General features: G+C 44.9%; 1 protein-coding gene across 1 annotated transcript; it reads left to right on the forward strand.

Moving 5' to 3' along the window:
* Nucleotides 1-18,597: 18,597 nt before the first annotated feature.
* LOC110912979 (serine/threonine-protein phosphatase PP1 isozyme 3) lies at nt 18,598-23,304 on the forward strand. Its single transcript, XM_022157828.2, has 3 exons — nt 18,598-18,923; nt 21,531-22,090; nt 22,929-23,304. Exons 1-3 carry the CDS (start codon nt 18,746-18,748, stop codon nt 23,115-23,117), a joined length of 927 nt encoding a protein of 308 aa, XP_022013520.1. The 5' UTR covers nt 18,598-18,745; the 3' UTR covers nt 23,118-23,304.
* Nucleotides 23,305-25,561: the final 2,257 nt, after the last annotated feature.

Raw genomic sequence — 25,561 nt, forward strand, 5'->3', positions numbered from 1 at the left:
AGTACACGACGTTGCGGCATGTTTTCCTACAATACCAACAATCGCTTTAACAATTAAAAGATTAAACTTAAATGTACAACTTTTTAGAGAAAGTAGAATAAAGGTACTTAAATCAACATGTTCTATATGTCAAACATGGTTTCTCCATACACTTATTCAAATGTTATACAAATATTAGATCTAACATATTATAGAAAACTCACACTCAGCTTTATTTTGAAGTAAGATACTATATATTGAGTTTATATAATGAGTTTAAGGAAGTTGAAGGGGTATGGTCCCAGATCTCGCGTCAGCATCGACCGCGAGTGACCATTACCCTTATCAAAACCCCCACCAGCTAACAACCTACTTGTGCCCATGCGAGAACGCGTCGGCACAAGGGTTGAATCCAATCTATCTAGTAACGAAGGAGGACTTACATGGAACATGAGAACGGTAGAGTGATGCGACATAGCATCACATCTGGTGTATGAAAACGGAAGTATTCACAGCGATGCGGCCCCGCACCGCGTCCAGTGAACACTTCTATCAATACAAGGAAGCCTTACCTTAGGCATAGAAGAAGATGAACATAACGGTGCGGCTGGCACCGCACCATATGGGCATTTTCGTCACGACAAGGGATGCAGGCAAATAGTCTCCGCGGACGACGATGCGGCCAGCACCGCATCTCGCGTATTTCTTGATCACAAATAGGAGACGCGGTAACCTCAGACGTTACCGCATGCAGCGATGCGGCTTGCACCGCATCCTATGCACTCAACAAGTGGGACTGACACCACAGTGCAAGTGGCACCAATGGCAGCTACCTGTCAGAGCTACGTAAACAATGGACTGACGTGGCGTAACCTCCACAACCGACAAGCCTGACACACCTGCAAAGGTGCAGCACGTCGTCAGTCCATCCATCATCCTCCTCCTTCACTCCTCGGCTATAAATACCAACCCCAAACCAGGTTTGAGGTATCTCTTCACAACTCTCTCACTACTACTACTATCTTACTTTGCTTCCCAAGCAAACTACTGATTCTCACGCCGGAGAGTGGTAACAAGGAGCACCCCCCACCCCATCCTCCTTGTTACGAGTCACGGCTTGTTTCCTTGTGCAGGAGATCAACCACCGGTGATCCAGCCAGCGATCCTCGAGAGGAAGGGATTAACCCTTCTTGACGAGACCAGTGTGTTAACCCTGCCCGGTTAACCATTGTTTCATCATTGGCGCCCACCGCTACTCTTAGCATTTTCTCATCTATCCTTTTCCTCTCTCAAGATCATGACTGATCACCAAAACAACACTGCGGATAACCAAAATCCCCCAATCCCACCTCCGGTAGGGGTCAATGCCTCGACCTCCCAACCCGGACACATCGGCACGTCCACGCAAAGGGGTCCCTCCTTTGCGTTTGGACATGACTTATCACAGTTCGCATCTGTGATCCCACCGGGCATGGACGTTCATACCTGGTACGAGCAGCAGGCAGCCCTGCTGACAGCAACATACAACCGCGCTTGTGCGGAAGCGCATATACAAGTTGGGCCTACCCCAGCACCGCACACCCCTGCTGACCGTATTTTACAATACGACGGCAGGGTACATTCACGTCCGGCTTCAAGAAGCCGACGTGAAGACCGCAGATCGTCTTACTGTTCGGTCCACACCCTCAACGAGGACGATTCCTCGTACGGGTCCCACACCAGAGGACCGGTGCATACCCGCCTTGGCCCCCATGGCGAGGACAGGAGGCGATCAACCTCCCGACGCGGCCCAGGCATTCAAAGCCGATTGGGCCCACTACCATACACCGAAGGGTATGGTCATACCGACCCTGACGACCATACCTACCGCGGGGATTCACATGACACCAGCAGCAGACCGGGAGGACGCAACTATGTTCCTCCCAGTCACCCCCGCAACACATACCTCAGGGCGGCTAAGCGCCCTGCGAATGAACCATACAGACCAAAGGCAGCGGCCGAAAATTCCAAGTTCGGATCGCGGATCGCCAACGCCCGTGTCACCACGACAAAGTTCCCATTCAACGTTGAGAAATACAGTGGTTCGACCGACCCGGACGACCACATGAACATCTTCATGGGCGCGGGCATCAACGGCCAGTGGGATGAACCCACTTGGTGAAATTTTTTGGTCAGACCCTTGCGGGCCTGGCCAGGGCATGGTTCGATTCTTTGCCAGTGGGATCACTGGATTCATTCGAGGACTTGCGTACCAAGTTCCTCACCCATTTTAGCCAGCAGCGACGCCACGAACGTGATTCGTTGGACGTCATGAGCATCTGGCGAAGGGACGACGAATCTCTCGAGACATTCGTCGTCCGTTACAATAAAGAGTGCCTGGAGATAGGTGACGTGGCAGACCAGATGGCACGAAACCACTTCATCCGGGCCGTCAAAGACAGAGAGATGATCATGACCATCTCTGGCAAGGAGGGCTTGCCCAAAAAATGGGAGGATGTCATGACCGCGGTCAAGACATACGCCCAGACACAGCGGTCACTCGAACCGCACGTGGCAAAGGCAAAGCCCAAGCCGAAACGTCCCACCAAGGGTCCAAGCGTAACAATAAACGCAACCGGGACGTTGGAAATCGTGATATTTCCAAACCGTATTTCCCGCGAACCAACCCGTTCAACCCAAGGAACTACAACCCCGCCCGAGACAGTCGGGCGTCAAAAAAAGATTCTCGGGACCGCAACTGGACCGAGATCACCATGTCACCAAGTGAGGTTCTCCTTGCGGACCCACAGTTCTTGCGACCGGCCCAACCAATGAAGTCCAAGAAAAATCAGGACCTCACACTCTACTGTGAGTACCACAAGGACTCGGGCCACACCACCAACAACTGCATCAGTCTCCGGCTGGAGATTGAGCGGGCCTTAAAGGAGGGGAAACTGCAACACCTTTTGCCAGGTGGGCAAAAACCCACCAAGCGCATCACCCCTCATGGCGAAGGTAACTCCTCCGGGAAGAGAACCATGTACGTGGCTTCCACCCACATGATCCACGCAGGCAAAGGCAGGCCGCGCAAAGCGGCGAGAAGGCCGGACAATGACTCGAAAGACGAGCAAGTCGTCTTTCCAAAAGTTCGAGGCGGACCGCGCGATAGGCGCGCCGTCGTTATTTCAGGCCAACTGGCACACTACTGCACCGAGCGTCTATTCATTGACTCGGGCAGTACTTCTGATATAATCTACGAACAATGCTTCAACCAGTTCGACCAGGAGGACAAAGATCGGTTGCAAGCAGTAGATTACCTATTGGCTGGGTTCGCAGGGGAAACTGTCTTTCCCCTGGGCCAAATTACTTTTCATGTGCGTCTTTTCAACGGAAATCACACAAGGACAGAAGAGGTAAACTTCATGGTTTTACCTCACACCTCCAGATATGACGTACTCCTCGGGAGAGAATCCCAAGGAGATTTCAATATGATTACATCCGTCCCCCACTCTGCGGTTGGTTTCCCAACCGAATCGGGGGTCGCGATAATCTATGCCCGCTGGGACGTCATGATGTCGGACGAAGTACGTCCGACCAAGGTCGCAAGGCCCACTCCCAACGACCAACCAGAAAAATGGGTTCTCAACGCGAGATACCCAGAACAAAAGGTCACATTGGGTCACGCCTTATCCCCGACCACCAAAGCGCACCTGAAGCGGCTTCTCTTCAGGAACCAAGACATCTTCGCGTGGACACCCGCAGACATGACCGGGGTCCCACGTGATATTGCGCAACATCACTTGAATACCTTGCCAGGTATTAAGCCAGTGATCCAAGGCCAACGCCACCTTGGGTCAACCAAAAATCAGGCGATGCAAGAGCAGATCGAAGAACTGCTCTCCGCAGGCATCCTGCGGGAAGTCAAATACCAGACTTGGTTATCCAACCCAGTCATGGTAGAAAAACCTTCCGGGGGCTGGCGCATGTGCGTCGATTACAAAGACCTTAACAAAGCCTGCCCCAAGGATTGTTACGCGCTTCCAGAAATCGACGAAAAAGTCGATAATCTCGCACAATTCAGGTGGAAGTGTTTCCTCGATTGCTACAAAGGGTACCATTAAGTACAAATGGCAATCCCGGATGAAGACAAAACGGCATTACGGACTCCCACCGGAAATTACTGTTATACAAAGATGCCGTTTGGGTTGCGCAACGCGGGCTCAACATATCAAAAGCTGATAAACGACACTTTCCGCGGCCAAATAAGCAAAAGTGTCGAAATCTACATGGACGACCTAGTCGTCATGAGCATGGAGGAAGATACCATGCTCACAGACATTGAAAGAACATTCCAGACTCTGCGAAGCGTTAACATAAAGCTCAATCCAGGGAAATGCTCGTTTGGAATGGAAAAAGGCAAATTCCTTGGGTTCATCGTGACTAAAGATGGATTGAAGGTAAACCCGGAGAAAGTCCAGGCGATCGAGCGCATGCCATCGCCTTCATCGATGAAAGATATGCAACGGCTAGCCGGCAGGCTAGCGGCACTCAACAGATTCTTAGCCAACCATGCAGCTAAGTCTTATCCGTTCATCAAGACCCTGCGTAGCTGTTCAAAGAAAGAACAATTCAGTGGACCGCAGAGGCTGAACAGGCCTTCCGGGAAATGAAGGAGTGTTTGATACAACTCCCAACTCTAACCGCACCACGCAAGGATGAGCCACTCATATTATACCTATCCGCCGCGGATAACGCGGTGGGTGCGGTATTGATAGTGGAGCGAAAGGGGGTTCAAACACCCATCTATTACATCAGCAAGATGCTCAACGACCCAGAGACGAGATACTCAATAATGGAAAAATTGGTGCTAGCATTAGTGCACGCTTCAAGACGGTTACGACGCTACTTCGTAAACCACGTCATCACAGTGCTAACCAATTACAGGATCGGCCCGATCCTATCCAAACCCGACATCTCTGGGAGATTAGCAAAATGGGCAATCGAGCTGGGCGCGCACACGATACACTATAAACCGCGCCCCGCGATTAAAGGTCAGATCTTAGCTGATTTCGCCGCCGAAGTACCGGTGAATCGCATCCAAGAATGCGAAGAAGCACAAACTCCTGCACCAACGCCATCCTCCTTAGAAACATGGGCACTATTCACCGATGGTGCCTCCAACGAGGAAGGTGCGGGTGCAGGACTGCGACTCGTCAGCCCTGACGGCCAAGAGCTTACATATGCAATCCGCCTCGATTTCAAAAGCACAAACAACGAGGCAGAATATGAGGCTCTGTTAGCGGGGCTACGTTTAGCAGTCAAAATCGGCGTGCAACATCTGGAAGCACACGTCGACTCTTTGTTAGTTGCAGGCCAAATACGCGGCGACTATGCCGCAAAAGGGGATATCATGATCCTCTACCTCGAGCAAGCCCTGCAACTAATATCCAAATTCGCTTCGTTCAATATTCGCCATATTAACCGAAGCGAAAACAAGTCCGCAGATGCACTATCAAAACTTGCATCTACCAGCTTCCAACACTTGGCAAAAGAGATACGCTTCGAAATTCTACAAAATCCCTCGGTACCCCTACGCCAAGTCAATGTCATTCAATACGGTACAACATCATGGATGACACCTATTATCGCATATCTACAATTAGGTGTGACTCCCGAAAGCAAGTCAGAGGCACGCAAGCTACAATACAAAGCGTGCCATTATCAAATGGGAGACGGTATCTTATACCGAAAGTAATACCTCGGGCCACTCCTGCGATGCGTCAACCCGCAGGATGCCACATACCTCATCCGAGAGATACACGAGGGCATATGTGGCATACATGCTGGACCACGCATGGTAGTGGCCAAAATCATGAATGTCGGGTATTACTGGCCCGGCATGCACCTGGACGCCGTCAAAGAGTTGCGCAAATGCATTAACTGTCAACGTCATGCTCCAAAAACCTTGCGGCCAAAGAACAACTTAGTCCCTGTCACAACCGCATGGCCCTTTCAGAAATGGGCAATTGACGTTGTGGGACCCTTCCCTGACGCTCCGGGTGCGGTTAAATTTATCATAGTAGCGGTCGATTACTTCACAAAATGGGTAGAAGCAAAACCGCTCGCCTCAACCACCGCTATAATAACAAGAAAGTTCATTTGGGAACACATCATCTGCCGTTTCGGTTTACCAATGTGCATTGTCACCGATAACGGCACCAACTTCGCTGCCGACGAATTTCAAAAATGGCTAGAAGAACTACATATTGAGCACATATTCTCGTCAGTCGCACACCCGCAAGGGAACGGCCAAGTTGAGAGTATCAATAAAAGCCTAGTCGAAGTGATCAAGGCACGGTTGGGAACGGCCAGGCGTGGCTGGGTCGATGAACTCCCAAGTATCTTATGGGCTCACCGTACAAGCCCAAAAACAAGCAATGGGGAAACACCCTTCAGCCTAGTCTAAGGTTCAGAAGCAGTGATCCCCGCAGAAGTAGGTCTCCCCTCTCCTAGAATGTTGGCTATTAAAAAACTAGACAACAACACGGAACGCAGGATCGATTTGGACCTCTTGGAAGAAAGGCGCGAAAACGCTGCCATCAACGAGGCCAAATATAAATCCAAACTTGAAAAGTACTACAACACGCGCGTCCGCGTTTGTACTTTCAACCCAGGAGACTACGTCCTACGCGACAATGAGGCATCTAATGCCGAGCGCCCAGGTAAACTTGCCCCCAAGTGGGAAGGACCCTACCTCATCAAAGAGGTCTTAGGGAAAGGCGCGTACAAATTACAAACGCTAGAAGGCGAACCTATCGCACGAACATGGAATGCACAACAGCTTCGACGCTGTTATATGTAAGCCATGTTCTTACATTTTTCTATGTAACCCATCGGGCCGCAGGCCATTTGCAAATAAATAAATAAGCAATTTTATACATTATTGTTTGTTACTACTATTACAAATGCGTGTTCCACTTTGCGGTATCCCAAAAACAGATTGGCAAAATCTTCATTCGCGATACCCATACAAAGTGGTAACCACACACAAATATTGTAATAGGCCAGCAGAAGGCAAAAAGACTTGCATATTTATCCGGCCGGATAAACAAGTTTTTGTTAACACTTAACACAATTCCTGAGCCCAAAAAGGCAAACAATGGAATTGACGCGTACTCATACGACAAAGGTATGGAGTATACTTGACCCCATTCACAAATGGGTAGAGTCCCGGATATACAAGCTTTTACAAAGCTTACACAATTCTAAAACCCTAACGGGGTAAATAACGGAATTGACGAGTACTCATACGACAAAGGTATGGAGTATACTTGACCCCATCCACAAATGGGTAGAGTTCCGGATATATAAGCTTTTACACAGCTTACACAATTCTAAAACCCCAACGGGGTAAATAACAGAATTGACGCGTACTCATACGACAAAGGTATGGAGTATACTTGACCCCATTCACAAATGGGCAAAGTTCCATATACATACGTTCAGACATACAAGAATTAAAAACACTTGTACAAACTGAACAAAAAACTTTATATTCAAAAAATTCAAGCACCCACGTGGTGCTTAATGGATTTACATAAAGTTCCTATTCTATACAAGAGGAAAACAAAAAGGAGGCACACTAGCCAACCTAAACCCTATTTTGTACCGCTGGTTCCCGCACCTCCTCCGGCACCACCAGCGGGATCTTCCTCTTCCGCATCAGGATAAAGCATCCGCAGGCGATCAACATAGTCCGCAGCCTCTAAACAATTGTCCAGTTCATCTACACAGGCAAGGGACGTATCATAAAAGGAGACTTCGGCCGCTTTAAGAAACGACTCGGTATCCACGTCCCGAAAGCCGGATCGCTCTTCGATATCACCGCCTATAGACATGACGTTCATATGGGAAATACGACGGTTATGACCAGCTTTAAAACCAGCGTCACGAGCACGCTGCTTGACCAAGTCCAAGCCAGCTGCGGTCTCAGGGGCATCCATGATAGCCTCAACAATCTGCAATAAAAGGATCATAAGTTTCGGATGCTAATCCAAGCAAATATAAAGGCACCGGATACTTACACGCGCGATACCGTGAGTCTGCAACCACTCACGGTCAGCCTTCAGCTGGTCCATAGAGGACACCAAGGCATCCTTGGCCTCAACAGCGGCATCAGCCCGCTCTTCCGCAACCGACACGCGGGCAGTAAGGTCTCCAACCGCGACCTCCCGGGCCTGAACCTCAGCCTGTCAAAAAACAGAAAACAGTTTACTCGATAAACATTTTCAAAACAATGAAGCAAATATAGAGGTAACGAAACATACCTCAAGGCTGGCAACAACTTTATCCAAACGAATGCGCTCCGCATTCGCCTCTTCAAGAGCCTTAGAAGAACGGCTCTCCATCTCTTCGGCCTCTTCAAGGGCCTTTGCAGCACGCGCCCCGGCTTCCTTGGCCTCTTCAAGCGCCTTTAGGGCCTCGGCCTCTGCCTGCTGCGCCTTAACCGCAATTGCCTCAGCTGCAGCTTTCTCTTTGCCCAAGGCAACATTTGCTGCCTTGGCGTTCGTCAACTCCTGCCGAGCACGGAACAAATTGTCATTCTGCTTAGCCCAAGATTCATTCCACTTCTTGCGCTCGTTGGACAACTTTTCGTTCCAACTCTTGCGTTCATCAGAAAGGAGTTTAGCAAGAGTACGAACCTGTTTCAGCTGAGCAGTGGCAGCCCACTCCGCGGTCTGTTTCTGCTTCTCAAAAGCAGCCTTATCTTTCTCAAGCTGCTCCGCACCCGCACGAGCAGCCTCGACCAACTTTTCCGCTTCAGCCCGCATGCGAGCAGCTTCTTCCTCGCGGCGGCCCAACACCTTGTAATCTTCCAAAATGGCATTTGCCACAATGGAAGATCCTATTAACATTGTTGAGAGCTGGTTTATACGCAGCTCACGAGGTGCGGCACGGGTACGTTCAACTTCGAAGGGGGTGCCCAGACCACCCAGAATCTCCTTACATGCCGAAGGGTCGTTGGAAATATCATCCCCCTGCATAACAGTCCAGGGGGGTCGGTGATAAACAGTACTTCGACCCTGGGTATAGGTGCGGTAGTAATACTCCAATTCAGACTCCCCAGGCTGAATTGGAGTCCCATCATAACCCGCACCACCGGCAGACGAACCGGTACCCTTCTCACCAGCAGGAGATCTCCGCGGCTCAGCATCATGCTGCCGCGCTTCAGCATCAGTTTTTTGCGGTTCTGCATCAGACTGTTGCTTCCCAGAATCAGCAAACCGCACACTCAAATTATCTCCCTCATTGGGAGAGATCAGATTGTTGGACGAGTCAACGGTATCAAATATCTGGGTCGCAACCTTCTCTGCGGTACCCTCCTTCCGCAATGGTGACTCAGGCACCACCTTGACAAGAGGTGTCAACGGTTCCTCAGTCACACCCGCACCCGCATCATGCAGCGGTGACTCTGGAGCATCAAAGATAGAGAAATCCTTATCTTGAAGCTCTGCAAAACAAAATCAAATAGCTATCAAAACACATGTTATACATCACACTTGAGACCAGCTAAACAACACTTACCAACGATAACCGCAGGTTTCTTTGATGTCGGAACAGTTCTCTTAGACTGCAGCCTCCGACGTTTCGGTCCACCGGCACCAGCAGCCGTCTCTTCCACTTGCCTTTTCCCAGCACAAGACTGCGAGCCCGCAGCTGTACCCAAACCCTCAAGGGTATCAGATACTATCACATAATCCAAGTATCTACGAAAAGAAGAGTGAGAGATACCTGCCGCCTGCGGTACCAAATGAGGCACAACAGTGACCTCCGATATTTTCTTTTGGCGAAAGCGCACACCTTTCACCGTCTGCCTCTTAGGCACACCCTTCGCATCAGGGTCACCTAAGGCCCCAAGATCACCTGCATGAAAACCATGCAAGAGGTGAGTCAGTGCAACCATTATTGTTATCACAAGAATAAAGGATTCCTAAAACATACCTTTGCCCCGCGGCAACTCAACTGCTAATGCGGCCTCAGTAGGCACCCGGAAGTTATCTCGAATGATAACATTAAACTCCTCCTCGCCATCCGCACAAACAACTTTTTCCACCTGACCCTGGAAATCCGGGGCAAACATCCTCCATACAGGAGCCTCCTCTGATAGCAAACGCACAAATCAGTAACGCATACGGGGATTAGCAAGTTAAACAAATGAAAAGTACGTACCACCACTTTTCTCCCGCACCACGGGTTTTGACTTCTTATTCCTCCGTGTCAACATCATGCGCAACACCCACAACTGGGTGTTGGTCAACTTCACAGACTCAATGGTCTGCAACTGCGGAAACCACTCCACCGTCTTCAAACTAGGGACCCCAATGGTCTCTGCTATGATCGTCTCGGTCACGTTCCGAAACGTCATCTTTGCAACAATGGCAGCAGCCTTGATGTAGAAGAACTTCTTTTTCCACATCGTCATCCCCTTGGGAGGAGTCATCAGCTTGGGACTACCCTCTCGCTGACGGAAAGAAAAGAACCCCAAGGACACCGTCAGTTGATAAAACCGTCGGAAATCTCCAACGGTAGGCTCTATACCAAGAGCACGAAAGGTGAATTCGAAATTTCGAATCCGGATCATACCAAACGGACTCACTTGAGAAATGTGGACCTTGTACCACTCCAAAACCTCGACAACAAAAACGGTCAAAGGTAACCGGAGATTGCAGTCACCGAAAAAGTCTGCCCACATGGTCACGTAACCGGCCGAAGCGTCGGCACCAGTGTCACCCTCCGATGGGTAGCAAGCCCCATATTCAGGGGGCATTTGGACATCAAGAATCAGACGATCAAAGCTCTTCTTGGTCCACTTTAACGCCGGTAAACCACCACCGGCGGCTCCCTCTTCTTCTTCCTCCACCACTACCGGTTGTTTAGGGTTTTCACCCTCCACATTGTGTGGACTTGATGGTTCAGCCATCAGGTATATCAAAGAAACAGAAGACAGTGAGTGGAAAAACTAAAAACCTCACCGGAACTTCAAGAAATATCGTCGGAGAAGACAAAGAAGAAGTTTTCTCTCACCGGCAAATTTTTGAAATTTCGAACAAGTGAGGGGAAACCACGAACGGTTTCCCCTTATATACCCATCGCAATTAATGCGGAGGGAGAAAACGAATCATCACGTTCAAAAAGAACGAATTGCGCGACACCACGTGTCAAGCGCCGGTTTCGCTAACGTTTATCACGCGCGCGTGGCCGCCCACGCGCCTGACATAAGAGACGTTTACACTCTTTGCTACAGTGCATTTAATGCCTCGGGCAGTGCAAACGTCCTTTCATTTCAGCACATGCCAAGAAGATCTCACCAACTTCCACCAACTCACACGTGAGATCAGCCACGTATGCAACAAAAAGCGACTACATTATCCAATTATAAGCGGCATGCGGTTTCTCTGGTGTACCGCACCATAACCCATACCGCATGTCGTTTTTTTACATACCCCTAAAAATAGGTAAAAATATATATCTCTACACTATAAGGGGGTATAATACCTATCCGCACTACCCACGAGCACACGTGGAATATGCGGACATGACACACACGAGCCCGTTCAGGTGTGTCAGATGCTCAGAACCAGCATTGTTCTTTGGACTGAACCGCACCTCAGACACAGGTAAACCGCATCGCCTTCATTCTCTTCAAGCTTCAAATCCCTCCTGTCCGGTTCACAACCGCAGAGTGTACATGAACACCTTCTTTAACATAAAGAAAGAAGGGAATGTACGCGCGCGCACATCAGCAACCCTGTCTCCTGAACCTTCAAGAGCTACATCCGAGCAACACACCCGCTTCGAGCGAATATGGGAATGCAAAACCGCAGACACTCACGAGTAGCTACGGACATAACCATAGCTTCCGCAAACTGGTTGCTACGGAAGAGCCAAGCTAACTCCACATCACCGAGCGAAGCTACTTCAAGGCAAACTCGGTATTGGAGCGTGAAGGTAAGTGGCTCCAGAAAGAACGCAGACAAGCGCTCTAAACAAGCCCTTGTCAAACAGCAAGCGTCCGAATAGCGGTAACAAGTCTGCTTATGACTTTGTTTGCCCGCCTATGGGCCGCATAGAATAAACAATGGTGGGCATACCCTTCCCTATGACCATGTTTATTTACCCATAGTACAAATCTACATTGTTCGACCAAACATGGCCAACAATGACGCAACGAGGTAACCGCAAAGGACGTGCGGTTACTAGAGAGCTATGACGACGAACACGAAAACCCAACAAAAAAGGGATCGTCATCTCATGACTAGATGCTGAACATAGAGCTTGAGCAAAGCACTTACAAGCATCAACTGCTTTTGATCCCGATCTCAGAGATTGATCCAAAGTTTCTTTTCTTCTTCATGCACCACTTCAACAATTGGTGTGAAGACAAGACCACCTCTCAAAGGTTGAAAGCCTGCGCATACCTTCAAACCACCATCTCAGAGGTTGGTTCGAAGTTTGTGCAGCATTACTAACAAAGTCTCCAAGAGACCTTCGGCACAACAACAGGTGGCAACCCACCTGGTAACATAAAACGGCTGAGAATTTCGCACCAGACGAAATTCCTTCACCGATACGGAAGAGGCGTCAGATGACCCTTCCAGACCTCCAGCTTGATTTACATACAGAAAAGACCATCCACATGGTCTAGGATCTTCTCCAGACTCCAAACTACCTTCCAAACACCATAGTCCAGTACTCCTCCCACATACAACTTGTATGTGGCAGCAACACTAGACTGGGGGGACTTAAAGGGGTATGGTCCCAGATCTCGCGTCAGCATCGACCGCGAGTGACCATTACCCTTATCAAAACCCCCACCAGCAAACAACCTACTTGTGCCCACGCGAGAACTCGTCGGCACAAGGGTTGAATCCAATCTATCTAGTAACGAAGGAGGACTTACATGGAACATGAGAACGGTAGAGTGATGCGACATAGCATCACATCTGGTGTATGAAAACGGAAGTATTCACAGCGATGCGGCCCCGCACCACGTCCAGTGAACACTTCTATCAATACAAGGAAGCCTTACCTTAGGCATAGAAGAAGATGAACATAACGGTGCGGCTGGCACCGCACCATATGGGCATTTTCGTCACGACAAGGGATGCAGGCAAATAGTCTCCGCGGACGACGATGCGGCCAGCACCGCATCTCGCGTATTTCTTGATCACAAATAGGAGACGCGGTAACCTCAGACGTTACCGCATGCAGCGATGCGGCTTGCACCGCATCCTATGCACTCAACAAGTGGGACTGACACCACAGTGCAAGTGGCACCAATGGCAGCTACCTGTCAGAGCTACGTAAACAATGGACTGACGTGGCGTAACCTCCACAACCGACAAGCCTGACACACCTGCAAAGGTGCAGCACGTCGTCAGTCCATCCATCATCCTCCTCCTTCACTCCTCGGCTATAAATACCAACCCCAAACCAGGTTTGAGGTATCTCTTCACAACTCTCTCACTACTACTACTATCTTACTTTGCTTCCCAAGCAAACTACTGATTCTCACGCCGGAGAGTGGTAACAAGGAGCACCCCCCACCCCATCCTCCTTGTTACGAGTCACGGCTTGTTTCCTTGTGCAGGAGATCAACCACCGGTGATCCAGCCAGCGATCCTCGAGAGGAAGGGATTAACCCTTCTTGACGAGACCAGTGTGTTAACCCTGCCCGGTTAACCATTGTTTCATCAGAAGTCAATAAACCTTGATTTTTATTGAATGCTAAATAATCATTTTTATTTCATTTTTTTATAATTTCACACCAAACGTTATTTTATGATTAACAATCCAAACTCCACTCAAAATATTCATTTAAAGATTTAAAAACAATTCTGACTTGTCACGTGAAATTGTTTCCTTCATTTGCATTCCCAATATATCAAAGCTGTCACTAAGTGTGGGTACATCGAGATATGGAATGACGGTCAAATTAAATGGTTTTTGATAATTATCTTCACATCCGAAGAGTGCTACCATTTTCTTTATTATTACACAAACAACAAAATAAAATCCGGTGAAGATAATTACACAAACAACATTTAGTTTTGAGTCACCCTAAACTTTATTATCTTTCATTTATTTTTTTAGTTTCCGACCATTACTCATCATTTAGTTTTGGTCAACTCAACGTATTTTGATTACCCACTTTGTTTTGTGGCTAATGTATTTTGACAACCCACACTCGAACTCCAATCTAACCCAAAAATCTTCCAAAATCCTATCTGATTCTTACATCACCGTCTATCCACCATCGTCCTCCTCCGCACACACACTCATCATTACTAACCATCACTCAAACTTAAAAACCAAGTATCAAACAAAAACTCAAAAAAACAAAGAACAAAAACTCAAAAACAAAACCAAAATCAAAACCGAAAACATAGGCTTAGTTGTTTAAAGAGGAAGTTGCAAGGGGGATGCAGGTTCAGACCTACCATCCAACATCATGCATGCCCCTTTCATGAATGTTCAAGTAAATTTCTCAACTCATCAAAGCTAGAATCAAAGTGGACACCGACAATGTAATCGGCATAGGCAGCTCAACACCATCAAGTACAAACCACTGAGCAAAACAACACCACCAAACCAACATCGGCGGCGTACACCGACAACGTCACCGGAGGTAAGGATTTTATACCCAAAAAAGGGTACAACCCCACAACCAAGAGTACAAACCCCTTCATGCATAAAACACTTCCCAAACATCATGTACTACACCAAGAACCACAACACCCGGTGTAAACATGAGACATCGACACCGTCAACGTCAACGGCACCTCACCAAAAAACCACGAAAACTTACATAAATAACCACAACACCAAACTGACAACGTCCGCACATTGTGTAAACACGAGACAACGGCACCGTCACCAACACCTCAACAACATGAAGCAAAAACCACTAAAACCGACATAAATCGGTAGAGAATCGTGGTCACTGGAGGGAACTTATTTATAGAGAGAGGCCAATGAAGCCCAGCTCAGCTGGGTGGAGGTGTGAGGGTTTTACCCTCTGGTCACGGGTTCGATCCCGGGCTAGAGCGGTTTTCCCGCACGGGTGAGCTAAGGGGTCGACTACCAGCCGGTCGAAAGCTGGTGTGGGCTGGACCTTAGGGGGGGCCCGGGGGTCGATCCCGGGGGGCGGAGGTACTTCGTCTAGGTGTGTTCCGCTGAGCCATTCAAAAAAAAAAAAAAAAAAAAAAAAAAAAAATTTATAGAGAGAGAATGATCTGAGAATGTGAATTACATATGGAGAGAGATATGTGGGGTTTTATACCCAAATTTGAGTACAACCCTATTAGCAAGAGTAGAACTCCTATCATGTATAAGGGGACTAGGGGTGGTTCACTAGTGATGGAATTCCATCACTCCCACTATCCAATCAAGTAATGCCATGTCATCAATCCAATTTCCATCACTAGTGATAGAAATGGAGGAGGGGTGGAATCACTAGTGATGGAATTCTATCACTCCCTCCCAATTTTTTTAATTTTTTATTTTAAATTAGAAATTAACAATAAAACACTAAAATTAAAAATTTCATTAATTTTAAAACATACTACTTCAATTTCACATACTAGAAACATACAATTAAAAAAAAAAACCTACTCCTCGAATTTAACATACTAGGAACATACAATTTTTTTTAAAAAAAAAAACCTACTCCTCGTCCGAATCCGGAAACTCCAAACCTAGAGAACCTACTAGTTCGATTAAATCGAATCTCAACCGAAAGTGAGTTTCTTCGTTACGCAATTGTAAATTGATATCTTGTGGAACTTGAACTTGTGTAGGAGGATCCGGTACCCAATCCGGGGATATTGCACGTCCGTCGTGTTTGATCAACATATTGTGCAATATGATACACGCATACACTATGCTATGTATTGCTTTCTTGGTCATCGAACGAACCGGTCGGTGTAGTATACCCCATCTACCCTTTAAAACACCAAATGCCCTCTCAACATCTTTTCTTGCCGATTCTTGCAATTTTTTGAACGCCTTTTCTTTAGCCTCGACGGGAAATGAGGGAGCTTTCACAAAAACAGACCAAGACGGGTAGATACCATCCACAAGATAAAAGCCTCGTCTGTAATGTCGACCGTTAACATAGAAAGGAGAGGAAGGTGCGGTACCATCCGTTACGCTTTGGAACAACGGCGACGTGTGCAACACATTGATGTCGTTGTTTGAACCTGGGACACCGAAATACGAATGCCAAATCCATAAATCATTCGACGCCATCGCTTCTAGTATGATGGTTGGTCTTTTGATGTCTCCCCTCACATACGCCCCTCGCAACTCTCTTGGACAATTTTTCCACTCGATATGTGTACAATCGATGCTACCGAGCATCCCGGGAAAATGCCATCTAGCCTCGTGTGCGGCATAAATACGTGAGATGTCGTGGCTCGTCGGTTTACGTAAAAACTCGTTAGAATACAACTTAATGACCGCATTGCAAAAAAATTGCAAACACTCACATGAAGTTCTTTCAGACATAGCTAGGTATTCATCATATTGATCGGGTGGGTTACCTGTCGCTAGTTGGCGAATGGCGGACGTGCATTTTTGAATCGGCGTGAAACTTGGTTTGCCCCTCGCATCGTAACCTTCTTGAAACCATCCCTCGCTTGCCTCGATGTCTCCAACAATCTTTAAAAATAATTCTTTGGGTAAACGAAAACGATCTCTAAACGTTTCGGCATTGTATAGCGGGTTTTCCACAAAATAATCGTTCATCAAAACTTCGTTGGCACGTATACGATCACGGCCGACCATCTTCTTCTTTGGGCGGGACGACTCGGCATCAAGCTCGTTATACACCGACACAAAATAGTTTAGCGTGTCGTTGTCGGAAGACGACTCGGTATCGGTATCGCTAGACATCGGAAACGTCGAATCGGTAGGGAATTCCATTTGAGAAAGATATAAAAAATTGTGTGAAATGGGTTTAAAATGGTTTAAAAGATATAGTTTGGTGTGTGAAAAAATGGTTAAAATGTGGATATATATATAGATAAAATGGATTTTTTTTTATTAAAAGTTACCGTTTTAAACGGTCATGTGCGCCCAACGGTCGGATTTTTGAAAATTTTAACGCGTTATGTGCACCACGCGTTGAACATTCCACGCGTTATAGAAACACCGGCGGCGGTGTTCCGTGATGTTTCAACGCGTTATGGGATTCCATAACGCACCCGCCCCGTGTCCTCTAAAACACATCTAAAGCGTGATGTACAACACCGAATATTGCTAATTCATAATATTAAATTTCTTTTAATATAAGTCATATTTTCAACAAGGGATGATATCATCCAAGAAATGGAACCTTGAGTTTGCTATCCTTATTCTTGTCTAGTTGTAATCGGTGGCATATTCGAGTATTTAAAGATATATAGACAAGGCATGAAATATGTAAATAACCATTCATCCTGTATTCCTATTGTTGTGAATCGTGGGTGAACAAGAAAAACCATATTGTAGAGGCTAACAAAACATCTTTTGATTTTTTAACCCATAATTATACACTTAAATATCACAAAATATTATACTTGTAACGAATTGAATTTACATATTTTTTAGAAGGTAACACTATACCACTACACCAATAGGTCATGATGGTTCAACTAACTTATTTCTACCATATCTTTTCATGAGAAATCATAACTTGTAGATGTAAGGCTGTGCGGGGAGTGTGCGGCGAAGAGGAGCGGTGATGGGGTTTATTGCGCAACCACAACGTCGCCGGCCCCCATCGGTGTGCGGTGAACTTGTGAATAGCGAGAGTAGTCACCGCGTAAGGAAGAGGATAGAGGGGGTTAATGGTGGGGCCACTCTATATAAAATAAAACCATGTGTCAATGATCTCTAGATCAAGTGGTGGAAGACGTGTATTTCTTTTGAAAGATGCATATTCAACTCTCACTTGGTGTAGAGTGAGACATTGGTGGACAATAATAAAAGACCCAGGGAAACTTGGGTTTGATTCTTAAGCCAAACGAGTTTTACCGATAATTTCACCGTCATGCCTACATACGGGTGGGTTATCAGATTTTACCCGAAATTGGTGATGAACTCGAGTTACTCTCTAAGTACTCTGTTTAATTCAGTGGGTGTCCTAAGGGTGTAAGGGGTGCTCACCTAAGAGGTGAGTCCCCTCTCTTACGCCCAACCAATCCTCGTGTGCCACGTCAACTCCCCTCTTAAACTCCCCTAACACCCTAAATTGATGGCGGCACTCCCCTCTTAGGTGACTTGATTTTTTTTAAAAAAAAAAAAAAAGTTTTGATTGGTCCACTCATCCTCTCTCCTCCCTCTCTCCTCCCCCTCTCTTCGGTGAAGCCCCACCGCTTTCCTCCCTCTCTCTACCTCACCGCCTTGATGGCGGTGTCTCCCCTAATCGGCAAGAGGGGTCCCTGCGTGGGTTTTCGGTGGGTGCCCCGCCCACCCTAAGAATGGTCGGGATTGATTTTGTTGGCGTTAAAAAAAATTATAAAAAAAAACCTTTAGTAAATTCAAAGACTTTCTTGAAAATATCACTAGAAATATCTAGCAACCAATCACATCACGACACTCTTTAGTGATCTCCCTCATCTTCGCTTTGAAAATGGAGCTCTAAAAAAGTCTTCGTCTTCCTCGTTATCATTCACTTTCCCGCTGACCCATTTCGATTCACACTCCTTTTCAACCAAATTTCAAATAAAAATCGATTCTTGAGATGGACCCAGCAGCCCTCGACCGGATAATCGAACGGTTAATCGAAGTTCGATCGAACAAACCCGGAAAGTTGGTTCAGCTGTCAGAGGCTGAAATCAAACAGCTTTGTCTTGTCTCTCGTGATATCTTTATCAATCAGCCTAATCTCCTTGAACTTGAAGCCCCTATCAAGATTTGTGGTATGTTTATTTAAAATCTTTTTCTATAATGTTTATATATATATATATATATATATATATATATATATATATATATATATATTGTATTTTTGTTTTGTGGGATTTGGGTATTTTTGATGCTTTGACTCTGTTTGACTTGATTGTTTGTTAGATTGTAAAGTTTGGCCCAAATGGGGATCTTATTTCATTTGATTGTTTAGTGGTGATTTTAGGGTTTACTTTGATTTTAAAGATTAGAGTTAAATGCTATTTTAGTCCCTGTGGTTTGGGCTATTTTGCCAGTTTAGTCCAAAGGTTTCATTTTTAACCTGTGGGTCCAAAAAGGTTTCACAGTTGCCATTTTAGTCCACTTGGTTAACTTCATCCATTTTTTCTGTTAACGAGAAGGACAATTTGGTCATTTTGTATGTAATTTTGTTAACTAAAAGGACAATTCAACCATATAAAATGACCGAATTGGCCTTCTCGTTGACAGAAAAAATGGAAGAAGTTAACCCAGTGGATTAAAATGGCAACTGTGAAACCTTTTTGGACCCATAGGTTAAAAATGAAACCTTTGGACTAAACTGGCAAAAAGGCCCAAACCATAGGGACTAAAATGACATTTAACTCTAAAGATTATTAAGGGTTTGAGAATGTATTGGGAAATTAAATTTATGTGTATACTTGTTGAATGTTATGGATCATGTTAATCTTAAGGATTGAATGATTGGTCTCTAGTCATACTTTGACTGTTTGTTTCATGCATGCTAACTATTTTTCCAGAAAAATGTGACAATTACCGTCAGTGGCGGACCCAGAAATTATTTGCTGGGGTGTGGATGAGGTGTTCAACCATATTTTCAAGGGGTGCGGTCGGGTTCTTTTGGCAAAAATACACACTAATTTTTTATTCAAGGGGTGCGGCCGCCCACCCTGGCCAAAGGGTAGGTCCGCCCCTGATTACCGTTAATGAAAAAATCGTTCAAAGCTAACGTATCAAGGTTTACTTTGTAACAAACATTTTGCATTGTGTCCATGGTTGTCAATAGCGCTCATAGTGGGCGCTATAGGGAATAGCGTAGCGAAGCAATCATGTGTCGCTATCTGATTTTGGCACCTCCATAGCAGTTAAATAGCGGGATTATAGGTTTTTTGTTTTTATTTATGTTTTACTATAAATAGCGGGATTTTAGGGTTTTTTGTTAAATATAAATATAAACCAGCGTATTTGGATATAATATACATATAAAATAGCGCCTGCTATTTCATCGCTTATGCTACGTAGCGTATAGGTAGCTTGTTGCTATCGTCCGCCATTCGCTATTAACAATCCTTGTCATCAAAGAAAAGGAAGTGATGAGTTTGATGGTTTGTTGTATGGTTCCTATAGGAACATATGTTACCCCTACAATGAATTGTTAATGTTGTAACAAACTCTATCTAATTGATGCCTTGATGGTTTTATGATCGCCCTCACATTATGTTAGATACGAATCCGACTTTGCTCGACTACTTGTTTTCTAATAATACTAGATATATGACAAGTTCTTAGGCCTATCTATCAGTCACCAGTTGCACTATGGATCCAAAATACATATAGTTTCATACTTTCATATATATTTTTTTAATCATATGTTACATCATGGCTCAAGTTTGTTTCTTTTATTTTCATTTGTTATGGCTTTGGATTGTTTTAAGATAAAGATAGCCATTTCGATGCATTTACTTATTAGAGTAAACTTCCGTTTCGCTCCCTGTGGTTGGGTCACTTTAACGGTTTTGCCCCAAACCTTTAAAAATAGCCATTTTACTCCCTGATGTTTTGGTTTTGTTGCCAGTTTGCTCCCTGCAGGGAGCAAAATGGGAAAACAAACAATTTGGATGGAGTTAGACGCGGGGAGCAAACTGGCAAAAAAACCGAAACATCAGGGAGTAAAATGGCTATTTTTAAAGGTTTGGAGCAAAACCGTTAAAGTGACCAAACCACAGGGAGCAAAACGGAAGTTTACTCTACTTATTATTAATGGGTCGTCTTTAGTTGTGTTTTTATCTCAAATGGGTCAAATTAAAAAGTATATCTAAAGGGGGAGCTTGTTGAAAGGCACCCAAATTATATCTTTAATGCATATAACATCCTAAGTTGTTATATCCAAAGATCAAGACTGTTATGATTATAATAACATTTTATTTCTGACAATCATCACCATCATACTCAGTAAATCTCACCAATAGCAAAACAAAGGTAGGGTCTGAGGAGGGTAAGATGTAGACAGCCTTACCTCTACCCCGTAGGAATAGAGAGGCTGCTTCCAGTGAGACCCTCGGCTCGATAGTAGTTTTGCATCAAGCCTTGGACATAAGGCACATAACACTCAGCAATCGGGACAAAGACCGATTAGTGCATGTGTATCAACGCCACCACATGATGCATGATTAACCGTCCTCAGCTTTTAACGTTATTTTCACGAAATTAGTAAAATAACGTTAAAATTAGTGCACTTTCACTTTTGCAACCCCCCCCCCCTCGTGATGGCCCACACATATATACATTACATGTGCATACCGCAAGTAGGGCGTAACATTTTATTTCTGACAATAATTATTTCTTTTATGTATTTGTTTTAGGTGACATTCATGGACAATACAGTGACCTCTTAAGACTCTTTGAATATGGCGGGTTCCCTCCACAATCCAACTATCTTTTTCTGGGCGATTATGTGGACCGAGGCAAACAAAGTTTAGAAACAATATGTCTTCTTCTCGCTTACAAAATCAGGTACCCAGAAAACTTTTTTCTTCTAAGAGGAAACCATGAATGCGCTTCCATAAATAGAATCTATGGATTTTACGACGAATGCAAACGACGATTCAATGTGAAGCTATGGAAAGCGTTTACCGACTGCTTTAACTGTCTACCCGTTGCGGCTCTTATTGATGACAAGATATTGTGTATGCACGGGGGATTGTCCCCCGATCTTTCTAATTTGGATCAAATTAGAAACTTGCCACGATCCACTGCGATTCCCGATACGGGTTTGCTTTGTGATTTGTTGTGGTCGGATCCTTGCAAAGATGCTAAAGGATGGGGGATGAATGATCGGGGAGTTTCGTATACTTTTGGGCCTGATAAAGTATCCGAGTTCTTAACGAATCATGATCTTGATCTTGTTTGTCGGGCCCACCAGGTTATAACTTATTTTTTTGTGTTTATCGTTATTTCTTTGTCTAGAGTTGGAAAAATGGGCGGGTTTGGTGAGTTGTGTAATGGGTAGGGGTGTTCAGAATTCGATTCGGATTCTAAAAATTCGAAATTCGATTATCAAGAATTGGAATTCGAGTACTGTCAATCGAATATGAATTTATTGTTTTAAATTCGATTCGAAATTCGAATTCAAATTATACATATTTATATATATAATACACCCATATAACTTTAATTTGGGCTATAGTTTAACTTAATCTATACATTTAATCTAAGTCCTAAAATAGCCAATTACCAAGACCAAATAGCCCATAATGAATTTATATATATTTTTTAAAGAGTTAATTACTGTTTTCGTCCCTGTGGTTTGTCAAAAATCACTATTTCAGTCCATTAGTTTAAAAATTGCGATTTCAGTCCCTGTGGTTTCACTTTCGTAACCATTTCAGTTCACCTCGTAACCATTTCAGTCCCTGTACTTAACAGAATAATGGATTGAAATGGTTACAAAAGTGAAACCACAGGGAATGAAATGGTTATGAAAGTGAAACCACAGGGACTGAAATCGCAATTTTTAAACTAATGGACTGAAATAGTGATTTTTGACAAACCACAAGGACGAAAGCAGTAATTAACTCTATTTTAAATGAATTTGAATCAAAACGAATTTATTCAAATTTATCCGAATTCAAATTTTTAATCAAATACGAATTGGCATTTTAGTTCGAATACGAATTCATATCGAATTAACCAGTTTTTAATCGAATTCGAATTCAAGCAAAAATATAAATTATTCGAAAAATTCGTTTGTAATGGCGCAGGTTGTGGAGGATGGTTATGAATTCTTTGCGGACAGACAGCTTGTGACCATATTTTCCGCCCCAAATTATTGCGGCGAATTCGACAACGCAGGTGCAATGATGAGCGTTGACGAGAATTTAATGTGTTCGTTTCAAATCCTTAAACCTGCTGAGAAGAAAAATAAGTTCTTGATGTCCACAAAGATGTAAGTGTGAGCAGAAGAATGTTGAGGGGATGGTTCATGGGCCTAGACAATGATCAATAATTCAATATTTATGTTTTTGAAGCTATTTTATCAAAATTTGTCTATATTTAGGTTTTGGTAGTTTGCATGTGAATGCTTTGATTGATTGAAAATGGCAATTTGGGTGGCGTCGGTTGGTTTGGATATGGCAATACGTTATGAATGTTATGATCAGTCATGAATTGCAAAACCAATCCTACTAAAGACAAAGCGACTCTCAAGGGTCGAGAAAATACTATTCACGACCCGCTGGACCCTGCTGAGGAATTCTACCGCCTTCGGGGCTAGATAACCAAATATATCAAAGGCAAATGAGATAAACACGTGTATATACCTGATATTCTCTAAAGTCTAACCCCTAAAAGGTTATCAAAACTTAGACAAATAGTTTTAGAAATAAACATTTATCGTGTAATAACTTAAAATAAAAACATGAACATTTATTTATTCATAAGAAAAGAGGGAATGTATATCATCTAACAAGTGTTACATTAGTTACAAAGATAACATTCATCTTTATCTATAGTGACATCAGGCAATATAGTGACAGTCAAATATGAGGGTTGAAGAAACACTGACCTTAACAACACCAATAGCTTCAATGATTAGTGACTTGAACGAGTGGCTGCAAAACAGAAACACCGTTAGGACTCGTTACAGGAATGGGGTTATTCCTGTAACCACCCTCCGGCGTGAGAATAAGTATTTGTTCTTGGGAGAAGTATATGAGAGGAAAACGTAGGGGAATTAGATGATCATACCTTACGCATTTGTCTCTATTTATAGGTTTTCCATTAGGGTTTCCTTTATTTCAGGATACGTTCCGATAAGTTGGAGATTTATGCGATCTTCCCAAAAAGTGGGAGATTTAGTTGTGCACCTTCCATGTAGATATGGAAGGTTCTAGAATAAATCTTTGTATTTATATTAATATAAAAGGTTGTAACCGGGTCGGGTGACCGATGCGGGTCACACCTCGTCATGTCCCCCAGTCCGAGCTCATGGAGGGAGTCCATTAGGTCGGACTAAGAGAAAAAGAAAAAGGTAAACTCATGATGATTTTTACAACGACCTTTGCAAAATACGGCGAAAATACAGGATGTGACAGTTGGGTCACTATGTTAGTGACAGCTGTCCATTCCCTTGGTTGACACGTGTGTCGATTCGTACACATTTTTGAATTTGAAAAGTTTCCGTAGCTTATAAAGGACGATACCTTATATGGGGGTTCAAGATATCTCCCCCCAAATTACACCGTCGTCATCCTCTCTATTCCATGGCTTCGAAAACGACCGAATCATCTTCCGCCGTTGCCGCTTCCACGGACGCACTACTGTGCAAATGGGGTGTGACATCCTTCAACAATCTAGTTCATGATTATGGTATTAGGGCTGAGTGGAATCCTGTGTTGCCATCGAAAACCGACACCGCCTTTCCCCTGAAGGTAGGTAAAATCACTTTATTCAGTGATTTTTTCAAATTTTGCAACTTCCGACTACCCATCACCAAATTTTTGAAATTGGTGCTTGATTACTACCGTATCCACATTTCACAAGTACATCCCCTTGGCCTTGTAAAACTTCGACAATTCGAATATGCCTGCGTAGCTCTGGGCCATATCCCAGAACTAATTGTTTTTAGGGCTTTCTTCGTGCTTGTGTGGAAATCCCCTTTCTTTACTTTTGATCGGAGGGATACAGATGTATCGTGCCTGAGGGAGATCCCCACTAGTTCTAGGGACAAAGATTGGAAGAAAAAGTTCTTCTATCTGGACGCCGGTGCTATTCCTGGGGAAATGTATTGGCAAGAGAAAGGACCGAAGGATAAAGTGAAGGATGATGCTCCTCCTGCGGATTTGTACGCGTCGAACGCGTTATATGTGAAGTTATGTGGCCGCCCTTTTGAGTGCACCATCATTCCAGAAGGTGCACTGGTGATGGCTGGCATGAGTCTGTTATGGCCGGATATAAAGCGTTATCCCTCATTTCAACGGGAAGATGGAGGTATGCTGACATCGTCGCACCGGGTTAGCCTTTATGGTGTGTTTTTTCCGTATTTATTATTATTTTTAATCACTTATTTCGCGCAGGGGAGTGGGGGATGTTTGACTTTATCGATCCACCCCGTCATCTCGCGTTGAAACCCGCCGACCGGATGCTGGATGAAGGGGAGCCTGATTTGCTGAAAGTGCATTTGGAGCAATTTCTTCTACCCGCTGTGCCAGCGGACCCACTGGCGTACATTGCTCCCCTATCGGGTATGACGATCGCTGTCGTGGCTTCGTCGGAGAAAAAACCTGCCCGAATAAAACTGTCTGGGAAAAAACACTCAGCAACTCACGGGAGTATGCCCACAACGGAGGAGACGCCCAATATGGGGCGCGATGTTCCCTTGGTCTCCGATCTGACC

The sequence above is a fragment of the Helianthus annuus genome, chromosome 15 (genome assembly GCF_002127325.2).
Source record: "Helianthus annuus cultivar XRQ/B chromosome 15, HanXRQr2.0-SUNRISE, whole genome shotgun sequence".
NCBI classification, from domain to species: domain Eukaryota; kingdom Viridiplantae; phylum Streptophyta; class Magnoliopsida; order Asterales; family Asteraceae; genus Helianthus; species Helianthus annuus.